The sequence below is a fragment of the Danio rerio genome, chromosome 14, assembly GCF_049306965.1.
Source record: "Danio rerio strain Tuebingen ecotype United States chromosome 14, GRCz12tu, whole genome shotgun sequence".
NCBI lineage: Eukaryota > Metazoa > Chordata > Actinopteri > Cypriniformes > Danionidae > Danio > Danio rerio.
Genome location: NC_133189.1, coordinates 18,505,011 through 18,520,976, shown reverse-complemented (window position 1 = coordinate 18,520,976; position 15,966 = coordinate 18,505,011). Strand labels below are relative to the sequence as shown.

The following is a 15,966-nucleotide window of genomic DNA, read 5'->3' as shown; positions in this document are numbered from 1 at the left end:
TTTTGCCCTGGCACTATACTAAAGTAATGTTTTGTAAATGTATCTGATCAAGGGACAGTAAAGACACAACTATACCATGATGAAGAAAAATTATTTGGAACAAAGAGGCTGGAGAAAAAACTGATATGAAGATTTCAGAAATCAATTCAGCACCACAAGTACCATCACCATCAATAACTATGGCAGAAGTCTTAAGACCACCATCAAGATGCACAGATACTGTACATTCCAGTACACCTATGAACATTTACAGTCCTTGTTCTAGTGCAGTTGGAGATCAAGACAGAACTTATTGCATCTTGTGATGTCTTTGTAAGAATTCAAGACATCACTAAATTTGTTAAGGTTTAATGCGGCTAAAGTAAAGATCAACTAGAGAATATCAGCAGTGTCTAACCCACTGTTGTATTTACACAAATTGTATGAGAATAAGCTACAGGTTGATTTATACTAATCTGTTATTTTTCTTTTTTAGCATGAGTGACTGAAGTTTTAAAATCATGCAACGTCATAAAGCAGCAGCTGGGCCTGATTCTCACAGCAAAACCAAAACAGACGTGATGAAATTCCAGATGTAAACACATTTGACCTTCTTTTGTCAAATTTGATTTGGAAAAGCTTGAAAATCAACTAAAGAAGCAGCCCGAACAAATGAAGAAACTGGTAAGTTCAAGCTCTTGCTAATTTCAAAGTGTTTTAAGTTTTTTTTTTTTTTTAATTTTTAATTTATTTATTTTTTTTTTGCTTTGTAGGTAGCCTACTTTGGAATCATTGGTGTTTTCCACTAAGCAGTTTGCCGTATCCTGGAAAAGCTTTTGGCTAACTCCTTGGCTAAACAAATTAACTGGAGCGGGCCAAATTAAGAAGTGGCCTTTCGTGTACTCCCCTTTTGGACTGTCATATTCAGTAAGTTGGTTTTGAATATACATTTCAATACAATTAGGGTCTGTTCCATCTCTGTATGTCTTTGAATTATAACCAGAGGAACAAAAAAAATCTATATACAGTCACATTTATGTTTTACTTTTATGAGATCAAGCATTTTTTTTTTTTAAACATTAGTACTTGTTTACTACCAATTATCTGTTTATCTTTTAATCACAGATGCAGTGAGGACAAATGTCTATACCACGCCACTGATAAAGAAGTGGAAAAATGCATTACAAGGTGGCTACAACTTGCTCCTGACAGGGATGGAGGATGAAAGAGAAAGCTAATGTGTCAAATGTCTACATCACTATTTTGTTTTATTTTTTAAACAACATTTTAAGTGTATTAAGATTTTCCCTGATACTTGAGCAATTTGTTTCTTTAATTTGCATTTCTATATATACATACATATATATATATATATATATATACACACACACACACATATATATTAGGGATGGGAAGATTAACCGATATGTATCGATACGCGGTCATGTGCGTGTACGATGCGAGTGCATCGGTAGAGCAGCAGAGGATGAATGAAATTTTGGAAGCAAATCGAGATGCATCGATTTTTGCGAGATGCATCGTTTTTTTTTTCAAGATACAGCTTATATTTTTAATATAGAATGTATTTTTTATTTATTAACAAGTGTTGTCAACCTGTTTTTGGCGCATAATTTAATCAACCCACATAAAGTATGCATTAGCAACGGGCTTGCGGATGTGTACACTTACACTAAGTTACAACTCAGTGTATCAGGTGTGCGGATGTAGTTAGTAGTGTGCCCTCAGAAAGCGCGAGAAGCAAAACAAACATTTTATTCCTCACTGAGTTTTAAATCTAAAGTATGGCAACATTATGGATTCTGCAAAAAGGATGGACAACTTGACAGGACAGATGCAATTTGCAAAATGTGCCGCGCATCTGTAAAATACACGGGCTGTACGACTAATCTGATATCTCACTTGAAGCGGTGTCTCAGTGTTGTTGTGGAAGCATCTTCCAGTGTTCCTGCATCCCCGGCTTCCTGCTATGCTTCAACTGTAGCTACCAGCTCCAAAAGTGGTGAGAAAAGCATTGAAAGTTATCTCCATGCGCAACAGTTCTGCTCTCTACGCCTATAACGAATGCTATTGCATTGTTCATCTGCAAAGATATTCAGCCTAGTGTCACGGAGAACAAAGGTTTTAAACACCTCCTCCTGTTAATTTTTATTTATTTATATTTTTATTAGCCTGTTGTTTCAAAGCAGCATAACACTGCTAGTTCACGACCTTAAGTTTTGAATATTCAGTGGTAAAATATCTTTGTAAAACTTGTTTTCATAGTTGAAAAGTTAAATCACAATTGTTGTTGTGCAATGGTAAACCTTTATGTTGAAAGAGTGCAAATCTATACATTTATAATATATACTGCACTTATACATTCTGTTTATCTTGAAAATACTTAAATAATATGTGCTATAGGTTCTAAAATGGCCCTCTACTGTAAACTGACACTCTGGCTCTGAGAGAAAAGCCAGTTTGTAAAAAAAGTCTTCGTTTTACTTGGTTAATAAATAATCAAACTCATTCAATGGCACAGCATCCTTTCTTACATCATCTCATAAACTTGATCTAATAGGTTAGTGCTGAATTATCGCATTGTATCGTGATATGGGTGTAAATCGTATCGTGTTGCATCGCTATGTCACAAATGTATCGCTATATCGGATCGTATTCTTTGTATCGAGATGCGTATCGGACCGGCATTATAGCTTAGATGCCCAACCCTAACATATATATATATATATATATATATATATATATATATATATATATATATATATATATATATATATATATTTTTATATTATTTTAATGTTTTATTGAAAAATGTTTTGAGATGTTTATTCAGAATTCTGCAGTTCTTTTTACAAGTTTGACTGTATATTTTACGGATTGTCATTGGTATTTTTAAGATGTTTCTTGCTATATCTTAAATTGGTTTCTATATTCAGGTTTATAAAAAATTACAATTTTTAATTCAAGTCTATTGGGAAAACAGGGTTGTTTTAAAAACGTCTGTGTTTGTGTGCAATTTCAGATTTTTTGTTTAAATCTTCCTGTGTGTCTTTATTATGTTGTTTTATTGTTGTTTTTATATTGATATTCTTGTGCACTACAAAATTATTTATTCAATTTTAGTACTCAGGGGCGGACTGGCCATCTGGCAGACCGGGCACTTTCCCGGTGGGCCAACGTACTTTTTGGGCCGGGCTGATCATCGTCTTATGATTTGATCGGCCCATAAAAGGCTTAGCAGCCTATCGTTTTTTTCTGCCTTATTAATTGACTCTGCTGTGATCTGTGACTTTTTTTCCCGGATAGACAGACCGGGCCGGCCCATGTGACACTCTGCAGCCCATTGGCTCTTTTCGGTATTGACATTGGGCTGGCCCAATCACAAACTCCTATTTTAGACTCCGTGTGAGCGTGCGTCGTCTGTGTGTATTTGTCAAAATAGTCAAGAGTTAGAGAGAAGAAACGCAAAGGAGGCGCAGAGAAATCGCGGGAAATACACCAGCGTTTCATTTAGCGGTTCTGAAAAGTTCTCCGTTCATTCTAGTACACGACAAAAAACACAAATCATGTGACCACACACACGCACACTCTCTGCCAAGAGCTGCAGCCAGTAGTTCAGAGGGTGAGCATAAACCCCAGGTAAGAGTGTAGTGCATGTCAGACAGTTCACCTGCTGGATGATCTCATCTCACTATAATTGTTAAACGTGAAATTGAATTAATCTTGTTTTCTCTATCTAACAATTCTTATGTCTTTTGAATCACTTGTTCTCAGTTAACTGTTTTGGCTGAGTGCAAAGATAAGCTAATATATTAATTTATGTAACCACATACACTGATTCTGCACATTGACTGATTGCTTACCTTTATCGTTTAAATTTAATGTACGTTATACTGTTATAATGGCCATTATTGGTTATTAAAACTGATATTCTGCAAAAGAGACCGGGTAATGTTCAATCTTTTCAATGGAAATGAAAGGAGGCAGGTTTATTTGAGCCGTGTTTTGTTATAAATATGCAGAGTGAAGATGACGCTCATATAATTATGCAGCTACACGAGCCTGTTTGGTGTCTGTTAATCATAATATCAAAATGAAACAAATTTTACTTATATTATGTTTTCATTGTTTAGATAGTGAAACAGCAAGCAGGATGAGGTGAAAGAGGTTAAAATGTATCACTGTTCCCTTTGAAGATTTACCCATGCATTAGCAGGCAGTTTTTGTTATGTTTATTATTGAATATAGGCTGAGTGAATAGTGAATTGAATAAGCTAAATTGGCTGTAGTGTATGAGTGTGTGTGAATGAGTGTGTATGGGTGATTTCCAATATTGGGTTGTGGCTGGAAAGGCATCTGCTGCATAAAACATGCTGGAATAGTTGGCAGTTCATTCCACTGTGGCAACCCCTGATAAATAAGGGACTTATACGAAGAAAAATAAATGAATGAATAGTGTATTTTTAGAATTTAACAAATGTCTTTATGGACAGTATACAGAAATTAAATTGAGATTAAAGTTTGTTTGTATTTATTTATTTCATATATATGGCTTTTGTGTTTTATAGAATGAGTTGATAAAAATATTGAACGTGCATAGATAGATAGCATTTTGATTGAATTTAGTGGGCCGCTCTGGCCCAAAATTCCAGGGCCGATTTTTTGCCCCAGTCCAGCCCTGAGTATAACGTACATTAAATTTAAACGATAAAGGTAAGCAATCAGTCAATGTGCAGAATCAGTGTATGTGGTTGCATAAATTAATATATTAGCTTATCTTTGCACTCAGCCAAAACAGTTAACTGAGAACAAGTGATTCAAAAGACATAAGAATAGTTAGATAGAGACAACAAGATTAATTCAATATCACGTTTAACAACTATAGTGAGATCAGATCATCCAGCAGGTGAACTGTCTGACATGCACTATACTCTCACCTGGGGTTTATGCTCACCCTCTGAACTACTGGCTGCAGCTCTTGGCAGAGAGTGTGCGTGTGTGTGTGGTCACGTGATTTGCGCTTTTAGCCGTGTACTAAAATGAACTGACAACTTTTCAGAATCGCTAAATGAAACGCCGGTGTATTTCCCGCGATTTCTCTGCGCCTCCCTTGCGTTTCTTCTCTCTGACTCTCAACTATTTTGACAAATACACACAGATGATGCACGCTCACACGGAGTCCAAAATATTAGTTTGTGATTGGGCCAGCCCAATGTCAATACCGAAAAGAGCCAATGGGCTGCAGATTTGACTTATATTATATTATATTGTCACATGGGCCGGCCCTGTGTGTTTGTCTGGGAAAAAAAGCATCTACTTTCAGAGAGTCACAGATCACAGCAGCGTCAATTAATAAGGCAGAAAAAAACGATAGGCTGCTAAGCCTTTTATGAGCCGATCAGATAAGACGATGATCAGCCCGGCCCAAAAAGTACGTCGGCCCACCGGGAAAGTGCCCGGTCTGCCAGATGGCCAGTCCGCCCCTGGCGGCAAGCAATCAGAATTAAGTAGTCCACCGCTTGAGAGGTGTTCAGAGAACACAGACCTGTGAACTTTGGTTCCGACCACAGTTGTTCCCAAGAGTTTGATTATTGCGGTTGCCGGATTTTCAATTATTGAAAATCACGACGACGCGGGGCCCCTTAATCACGCAGGCCCCCCCCCCCCCGCGGTGCGTGCCCTGCAGGCCCTTCCGATACGCCACTGAAGACAGTGCTCACTGACAGTATAGTGCCCCCTGGGGCATAAGAATTCACACAGACCACAGGTTGAGCATCCCCTGCTGGCCTCTCTAACACCACTTCTGGCAGCAACCTAGTTTTCCCATGTGGTCTCCTATCTAGGTACTGATAAGGCGCAGCCCTGTTTAGCTTTACTGAGTAACAGGTCTTAGGCTGCAGAGTGACATGGCTGTGGTGACAACAACGATAACAGACCGACAAGAGAAAACAAATGATAAAATATTTATTGATGTTTTACATAGAAAACATGCTTCTTTATCATCCAAATGTCCAACGGTAAACTTCTCAGCAGTGAGCAATCAGAGTCCTCATTCCAAATTCATTACTGTAATGGCTGTTTCAGATCAAATATTCCAGTTCCTCCCTTCACAACTTTTCCTACAACCAAACAAGCTGAGGGCGAACTGAGTTTATCATAAGAACCTAAACAAGAAAGAGAAAGAGAGAGAAGCAGTGAAAAATTATACTTCTGAACAATATTATTTCAAAATATCAACACGCATTATTTTTTACTGAAAGCGTACTGTACCTAACATCGTGGCTTGCTTCAGGAACTTGAAGCTGGTCTCAAAGGTCATCTGTTGCAGTGGGGAGCTGTTGGACTGAATGCCGAAACGATTGAGAGGCTTGTACACTCCCTCAAAACACATGTAATCAGCAACTAAAGACAGATGACGAGGATCCACTTCGATACCTGAAGACAAACACCACAGTCAGATCTCCACTCAAACAGGTGCCAAACAGTCAATTCTTGTGTTATTACTTACCGTATACAGCAAACACATCTTTAATCTCCTTCTCGATCACTCTAAGGGCCACCTCAATACCATATGTGCTGGCCATGGCATGAACCTCATTGGAGTATAATCTCTTCAAGTCCAGGATCTAAAACAACATAAATTATATGATTATTTTATGGACAGCTACAATGATAGTATTAATGTAACTTACTGCATACACTGGCAGTCAAAATTTTGGTACCATTAATAATTTACAAAAATAAAAAATAAAATGTTGGTCACGGTAACTTTTATTTCCTGGTTTTGTTCCATAATTATAAATTTATAAATTTAGCACTGAGATCCAGCAACACTGAAGACTGGAGTAACAGGAGAAAATGGCATTTTAAACAATGTTTTTTGACATTATTAGTGGGTACTGTGCAAGTATCAATGCAGCATTGGTGAGGAGAGAACTTGAATAAAAAGATGAATACTAATGATAATAATTTCCAATAGTGTACAAGAAAAATACATTTCAATCATAAAAAAAATTCATTTGTAAAAAAATGCAATTGGTTCAACTAATGGCTCTTTCATGGCAAGATCAATATTAAAATAAACTAAAGTAATTAATATAAACTACCACTCAATATTTTTTTATCATTTTAATATCAGTTTTTTTATTCTGCTTATCAAGGCGACATTTATTAAATGTAATAAAATTGTTAAATTGTAAAATATTTACTAAAAATTTAATTAACTGCTTTCTTAATGTATGTAGTTTTGAAAAAAATGATTACTCCAGTCATTATTGCTTTTATTACTATTACCAGTAATAATAATAATAATTAATATAAGAGAGATTTCTGAAGCATCATGTGACTAGAGTAATTTGATTTTGATCAAAGAAATTCACCCTTGGTGAGCAAGATAAGCTTTTTCTAAAACATAAAAATCCTACTGACCCAGAACTTTTGACTGGTAGTGTATATATATATATATATATATATATATATATATATATATATATATATATATATATATATATATATATATATATATATATATATATAGTAATGGATATTTATGGTCAGGGCTTTACATTAACACCCGCCAACCCACCGAATGCAGGTAGATTTCAGCTCTGGCGGGTTAGACAGACCCCTCCACTAGCCACTTTGGACTGAATAATTTTTAAATTGTAGTTTTCTTAAAAGCAGGGTTCGACAATAAGCATGGCCCAATATTCATGCAAATGTGATCTTAGAATCGAGAAGCAGCACGACTGACAAAAAAAAAAAAACTGTTCGCGCGAGCAAAGCTGCAAAAAAAAGCATGTAAATACCAAACGAGAGGATGATCACTCACGCGCGCAGGTGATGTGATGTTCGTGACTGTTAAAAAGTGCGCGCGCTCCCGTTTACTTGCGCACAACCATGCCTTGAGGAAGCGCAACTGGTGTGATGGGTTCCCTTTGAAATTGATTGTACAAACAGTGATGATCGTGCACCCACAATCCTGCTGCTTTCAAGAGCTTAAGATAAGAAAATACACTAATTCTTTTGTAAGAGGCAGCGGTCACTGATTTCATTTGAATTATTATTTGAATAGATTATTAACAGGCCTATATTAATCGTGTGATCATCCTTTCATTATCACACATGGTATGTTTCACCTGACTTCTTGTGCTTACATTTATTTTTGTTAATATGGTTTAATTATTTTTTTTTACAATAACATTGCTTTAATGGGAGATTACTCCTCGTTTATGTGTAGTTAACTGCTGATCTGGGACTTTTAGCCAGGACAGATTACTGTGCATATTTTAAATACATGACAATAACATTTAAAAATAATTTTTTTTTTTTTTTTTTTTAAATGTAATGTTTTTTTTTTAGAAAAGTTTTGTTGAATTAAAAAAGTGCACCTATAAAGATATTTTCCTTGTTTTGACACATTAAAACATTGTGGCTAGAAATACTTATTTGGTGTGGTCAGAGAAAAATTTAGTAAATCCTTAATCTTGAGCCCTGAAAAGTCATAAATAATAGAAATAAAAACTGATTGCATTGCGACAACCCATTTGCTAATGCACACTGAGCAAGCTAATACACAATACACACAAGAAGTTAAGTGAATGAGAAGGCATGTGGACAAAACACACCATCTAAATCAAGTCATTTTAGTACATTAAAGTCAAATTTATGCATATAAAACATATTTTCCCAACTAGAACAGTGGCTGGTGAACAAAAAAGTTAATGTCAAGCCCTGTATATGGTGTATTTGACTTACATCAGCATATTTGAACATCTCATGAATGTTGATGCCTTCTGTGTTGAGCATCATCTCTTTGCTTCCGTCTTTTCTGGTCACTTCATTTAACAAACAGCGCGTGATGCCCTTGGTCTCCATGATGACCGCGTTCTGAGCCTGTTTCACCACCACTGAGGTGAGGTCAAAGTGCACTTTAGTGATCGGCATGACCAGGGTTAACTGTTAAACAGACACAGCAAAGCATTATGAATAGCAACACGTTTACCATCAATTGTTGAGAAATACCGATACTCTTCTTTGAATTTTTTATTTGCAAATTTGATTAAATATGGGTACTATCACAAATGACACACACACACATACACTTACATAATCAGTATGCATACATAAATATACATACATTATATATAGCTGCAATTTGAATTTATGCAAATATCTCTGTCTATTACAGTCATTTATATACAACATATACGTCCTGTAATATGGCAAATGTGGTAACGCACTGCATTAGTTAGCATTTAAATAATTGTTGGCAAGCATGTAATACACAAAACATAATAATGTTAAGTAATAGATAATAATTCATAAAAAGTACTTAAGACTGCAATCTTTTAATGTGATGGAGTTTTCATTCTTCAGTGTAATTTGCTGCTTTGATCCTCAAGAAATGATCATCAATGCTGAAAACGGCTTTATGTTTCCTTAATATTTTTGTGAAAATCTTAATATTTTTTACTATGCTTATTAATAATATTATAGAGGTATTATAGAGGTTGTTTTAGTCATTAGGGCTGCGCGATGTTGGAAAAATCTAATGTCGAGATATTTTGTTTTTTATTCTGCGATATGAAAACAATTTTACTAGATGAGTTGAATAACCATTTAGAAAAAAAAAAGAAGAGTTTTAGATTGATTGGGATGATTTTTTAGGGTAGTGTATATGAATAAAATTTAAGAAACAATCTACAATCATAGATAAATTCAATAAAGAAAATGACACAAATGAAATAAACAATGCTGTATTGTTTTCCTAGGAGTCGAACTTTATTTAGGTATACAGTAATTGAATAATCATCAGAAAAATAATACTAGTAAAAATAATTGTCTTCGTTTTATAAACAATTCAATAGATTTTATCGTTATTAATTTGTCAAAGTTACAAAAGGTACAATTTCTTAGGCCTGAATGATTTTCAAAACCATCACACAGTCGCAGACCTCAAAAAACGCTTGCGGAATGGTCAATAATAATCCAGACTCAACATTGCGTTTGCTCATGATGTGACTATTGCGAATGATCACACTGCGATATTGATGCTGAAATGATATATTGTGCAGCCCTGCTTCAGAAGATCCTTGTTGGATTAAACAGTTTTATTCAGCAGATCAAATTCTTTTAAAAATCATTAACTCCCATTTTTTTAATTCAAACTATACAAAGCAAATGCATTTAATGTTTAACATGGTTAAAACATGAACTGAATTGCAAATTGCAGTTATGTAAAATGAACTGTAGGTCATAACACTATGAGTTCTAGCCTTTTTTTTTATCTAACTGTGTTTTGGTATTTTATGTTTCTTTATTGTAGATTTGATGCTTTTGTATGCGCTTTGAGTCTGAGGGTGCTTTCACATCTAGACTTTTGTTTCAGAACCAGGCACGTTTCCCCAGTTAGCGCGGTTCGTTTGGCATATGTGAATCCAGCAATCGCACTTGGTCTCGTGGTCTCGGCTTGATTGAAATGGACTCTGGAGCAGATCGATTATAATGAGAAAGCAATACAATCCAAACCAGGCTATATAAAAGTGTATTATGAATATGTAATAGGCATATATATGGCTATATGAAGAGACAATTATGTGTAGGGCGGGATGTTATTCCTACCGGTAAATGTGCGTTTCATGTCAAATATGAAAGTGAAAGCATGCTGAACTATGAACGAGAGCTGTTTATCCGTAAGGAAAAACAGCAGTCTTGGTTCATCTGTTATTTCTCTCTATAATGTAAAGCCTATAATGCATAATTCTAGCCAATGGCTGTGTAGGAGAAAATCTTACCTCTGATTTATGTCTAGTGACGATGTATGTGAGTGTCACCATTCAAAATTAAAGCACAGATTTTCGCTTGTAATGTCTAATTGCTCATAGTCATAAATTAAAATAAGGACGCGTGACAGCGGAGCGGGACTCAGCAAAACAAACCCTGAAAATCTGACCAACGTGAGGAGATTTTACTCGTTTTGCACTTGACTTGTTTTAGCTATTTTGGTCTGTTTAGAAACTTTGCCGTGTTAAGCGAACCGCACCTAGAGCAAAGTGTAACAATTTTAATCCCCATTTCATAACAAAAGAATCGATCCACATGTTTTAAAGCATCCTGAAAAAAGTGTATTATAAATAAAATGTATTATTATTATGCAAATTATGGATAAATCAAAATTAGTGTTGCACTTTCAAACAAAAATATAACGTATAATATTTTACACAAATTATTTTGCAAGTCAAAAATATTACAGCAATACAACTAAATCTGAAAAAAGTAGACTATTTTATAGTTTCAATTTATTTAAAAATAACAAATTTCACAAGTCTCTATTAATATTACCATTTGAGAAAACATTAAGACGCTTAAGTACAAATACTGGCCAATTGTATAATAATTTGTCTGACATATATAATGGCCTTTTTTCAAACGTGTACCATGATCTTTCGTACTGATCTGCAGTGTTGGGAGTAAAGCCTGGTTTATACTTCTGTGTCAAGTAATCGGCGTGACCCACGGCGCATGCAACAGGGGTAGCTGTGCATTCATACTTCTGCACGCTGTTTCTGTTACTCTGCAATAACACTTCTGAAACGCTATTGGCAGTGAGGTGTTTATGTTCCTCTGTGTTGAGTTTCTTCACTGGTGTTATGTTTTTTTCTGAACGCTTGATGTTCAAGTGGTTCAAACTTGCTCATTTTGAGGCAGGAACCAGCAGGTGTGCAACAACTTTAGTCATAAGGTAAACACAAACAAAACTTTTCATCTCAGCTCCTTCATGGGACTCCACACTTGTGAACAATCAGGCTCACTCGGCTTTCGGCCCCTCCTACAGTCGTCAGCGGTACCAAGCTGACCAATCACAGAGCTTGCACTACGCATCGTTGTGACAGGTAGTTACATTTTTTGAGAGGTGCGCATTAGTGAAGCCGACGGCCACAGTGAAGGCTATGCGTCCACACGTAGGCCATGCCGTAGCATACTTGATGCAGAAGTACAAATCAGCCTTTACAGTTTACAAGTAATGCGAGTTACGTAGTAATATTATTTTTCCAAGTAATAAATAATGCATTACTTTTAAAGTAAAGTAATAATATTTTAGTTACTTTTAAGTTAAATTAATTAGCTTTAAAAGAATAAATAACTGAATTAAAATTAAAATAGTCACATTGAATGACGCAGTCAATGAGAAAATGTGTTCATTATTTTGAACACATCAAAGAAAAGGGGATTACAGTCTCAATGAACAATGATTTTACTAATGACACAAAATAGGAAAGTAGCAACAGATTGATTTAAACTTTCAATAATCTGCTTATACAGCAGTTATAGTTCAGGGTTCAGGAAGTTCTCAGGAAACATTATTCTAAAATATATATTTTAATGTGTTTTTTAAGGTAAATAGGTGTAGGTTATACAGTGCGTTGTTAATCGCAGAGCTCCTTTAATTAAAACAGAAAAAAAAAACAAGTTCGCAACGCAAAAATAACTCAAAAGTAAGTTAAAGCATTACTTACCATAAAAAGTAACTAAGTAACTTAACTAGATACTTTTTTGGGGAGTGACTCAACATTGTAATGCATTACTTTTAAAAGTAACTCTACCGAACACTGCTGGTCTGGTAAACACTGATACTACATATAACTAATTGATACTGGAAGACTACAGCATTAAAAAAAACTATTACAAATCCATCCAATGCACTCTCAAAGACTCTGAAATGTTTCAATAACAACGACCCTAAATGAAGATCAATTTATTTATACACACCTCACACCACAGTCCTTTTTTGGTGTCATATTTGTAGTCCTCAATAGCAGCGCTTAACTGCAGCACAGAGTTGATCCTCACTGAGCCCTGTGAGCTTCCCTTCGGCTGTTCAGAGTTAACTCTCTGTTGGCTCTCAGTAGACCCTTCCTCAGAGACCTCCTGAGACGCCTCCTGATCCTCAGCCACTTCCTCCTGCTCCTGATCACTGCCTTCCTCTCCCTCCTCGCTCTCATAGTCTACCTGAGGAATCACAGCACAGACAATACAACTTTACTAGCTCTTGTGCTATAAAATGTACATGTCTGAAATAAAATATAGAAGGATTACACTATATAACACAAAAATTGACGACATCTCACCATTTACTTTACTTTAACCTTAAATGGTTTCAAACTTTTTTTTCTGTTCAAAAACAAAAAATATATTCTAGAAAATGGTGGAAACTGCTAACAATTGACATCCATAGTAGATAAAACAAATATTATGAAAAACAATAGTGTTTGTCACAATACTGGAATTTGATACCAATCAGTACTGAATTTTTTAAAGAGCCCATATTATACATGAAATAGGGTCATATCTTGGTTGTAAGGGTCTCCAACAACAGTTTAATATTCATGCAAGGTCAAAAAACACTTTCATGGTCTTATACTCTGCATTTATTTTTACCTAATTATCCCAGTGACTCCTGTATGAATCGTCCAGTGATTCATTTGTTCCCAAACCCCTCCTTAGCGCGAAGCTAATCTGCGCTGATTGGACCAATGACAGCCTGTTGCGATTGGTTGACTGCCTTCAGTCAGAGTGAAAAGCCAAACAGCTAATCAGCAATATAAAAGTAATCACAGTTCATACACGCTCGATAGTGTAGGCGTGGATTTTAGCTGCCAGTGGGTCAATGTAAATACAGTCGATGAACTTGAAAATTCACACGACTATTTTATTGAGCAAAAACTCCAAAAACTGTCGAGGAGATCACATAGCTTGTTTCACTCTGCTCTTTTCACAGACACACACACACATTGCCCTCGTCTTTGCGCGCACACACACAAAAACACACACACACACCTCCGGACGACAACACGCGCGCACGCGCACACACACACACACACACACACACACACACACACACACACACACACACACACACACACACACACACACACACACACACACAAACACACACAAACACACACAAACACACACATACACATACCTCCAGACGACAGCGCACGCGCACACACACTACCCTCGTCCACGGAGCTCCGTAAACCAAGCAGCACGCGTCGCATTTTAACGTGACTTTGCACGCGATAACAGAATATAGCCAGTTAACCTGATACAGTACACGCGGTTACAAGTAACAAATCACAACTAAATACATTTGCAAGCTAGAGTCAACGAGGCAACAACTTTAATCGCACATACTTACACTTGAGAATGGAGGAAGAAACCCATCCTACGTCCAGCAGTAAGTTACTCTTTATTGATCCTTCCTTTAACAAACGCCGATGAAGTATTCTTTGTAGCATGTAATTTGCAGAAGTTTCCAGTAGTTTCCAACTGCTTGGTTATAATGCTGAGGTTTCATCTTTGGGTAGAGACTCGATATAATATCCATCTGCAGTGTGACTTCAATCGACCGGCATGTTTGTGTGCGTGTGTTTGTGGGTGTGTGTGTGTGTCTGGGTTTCTGCGTCAGAGGGCGGGGCCTCAGGTTTGAAAACTCCCGGGTTTGCGCGTGCAAGTGAATAACTTGGTTTCGTTCGTACGTCATGGCGAAACACCTAATGACTCAGTATCAAGGCGACTCGTTTGAAGCACTATGAGTCGACTCTTTTTTTAGATGAATCAACTGTTTTAAACACTGTACTCTTACAGATTTAAGCCTTAGCTGGATACTTCACTTCACTTAGATCTGTATTACACACTACATGGAGGGGAATTTTCAAAAACCCATAATATGGGCTCTTTAACAATGTTCCTGCGAACATTTGAGCTTTGTTGCGCACGTTCTTAAACACTGCTGATTTGCTATTGTGTTCATGTACTCAACAGAAATGACTGCGATTGGCTGTGAAGGTCATCAGTTCACCAAACTAACCCCTGTTTACTGAGTTTAAACTCAGATACAGGGACACCGGGGAGTTTAAAGTCACTTCGATCAGCTGATTCGTCTTTTTTCCTACTATGGAAGTCAATGGTATGAACACTTGAGGTAGAGAAAATTAAAACATTTCCATCCCTTAAAGAAAAGGGGAATAATTCTGATACCTCCTCTTCTTGCTTTTCTTTTCTCTTGGAATCTGTGGCATCAGCATCACCTTCATTGGCCTCATCATCCACAATCCTCTCGTTTTCTGCATCCTCTCCCCCATTGTCCTGTGGAGAAGGCAAGCATATTACAGTATCTATCCATTTATGTCATTGCAGCGGAACACGTGTGATCTGTTGAGAGAGTTTACCTCTCTGTCTGCGCCGCCATCACTGGTATCCCGATCATTATCATTCACTGTGGCTCTACGAGTTTCCACCAAACTGATGGCAGCCAATTTTGCAGTCAGCTTCTTAATGGCCTCCAACAGCATGCGGAAGAAACTGTAACATATATAGTAAGCCAGTGAAAAATGCCTGTTTTAGATGTTAGTATCAGTATGTTAGTTTTAAAGATATGTACGAGCTAGTGTGCTAAAAAAAATCACGTTTAGAAGATATAAAACTGATATAAAGCTTGTAGTTTGTCACTTCCACATAAATAGGTGAAAGTTTTTTTGCAAACTTTATTTTCAAATAAAATACTGACCAATCAAATGCTCTATAGTATCTGACATGTCTTGGCTCCTTAGGTGATTATGGGCTCTCTAAAGGCTGATTTATACTTCTGCGTCAAGCGTACGCGTATGCTATGGCGCAGCCTACGAGTTGACGTCGGCGTCGCTGATGTTCACCTCTCAAAAAATGTAAATACACGTCGCACCGACGCGTGGCACAAGCTCTGTGATTGGTTGGCTTGGTAGCACTGACTAGTCCAGGCGGCACAGAGAGCCGCGCGAGCCCAATGGAGCGATTGTTTACAAGTGTGGAGTCCCGTAAAGGAGCTCCGGATGGAAAGTTTTGTTTTGTTAAGGCTTAGTTAAGGCTAACCTCAAGTACAGTGTGGATATCTGTTATGCTAATGTACAAAATAAACCTGATTTA

General features: G+C 36.6%; 1 protein-coding gene across 1 annotated transcript in view; it reads right to left on the bottom strand.

Moving 5' to 3' along the window:
* Positions 1 to 5,944: 5,944 nt before the first annotated feature.
* polr1a (RNA polymerase I subunit A) overlaps positions 5,945 to 15,966 on the bottom strand; it is a 66,502-nt gene continuing 56,480 nt past the window's right edge. Inside the window, exons 28-34 of the mRNA XM_001922804.8 lie at positions 15,234 to 15,366; positions 15,043 to 15,150; positions 12,769 to 13,008; positions 8,755 to 8,955; positions 6,506 to 6,623; positions 6,268 to 6,432; positions 5,945 to 6,161 (exon numbers count right to left, since the gene is read on the bottom strand). Of these exons, the coding sequence (XP_001922839.3) occupies positions 6,061 to 6,161; positions 6,268 to 6,432; positions 6,506 to 6,623; positions 8,755 to 8,955; positions 12,769 to 13,008; positions 15,043 to 15,150; positions 15,234 to 15,366 (1,066 nt within the window). The 3' untranslated portion in view covers positions 5,945 to 6,060. The remainder of the gene's footprint in view (positions 6,162 to 6,267; positions 6,433 to 6,505; positions 6,624 to 8,754; positions 8,956 to 12,768; positions 13,009 to 15,042; positions 15,151 to 15,233; positions 15,367 to 15,966) is intronic.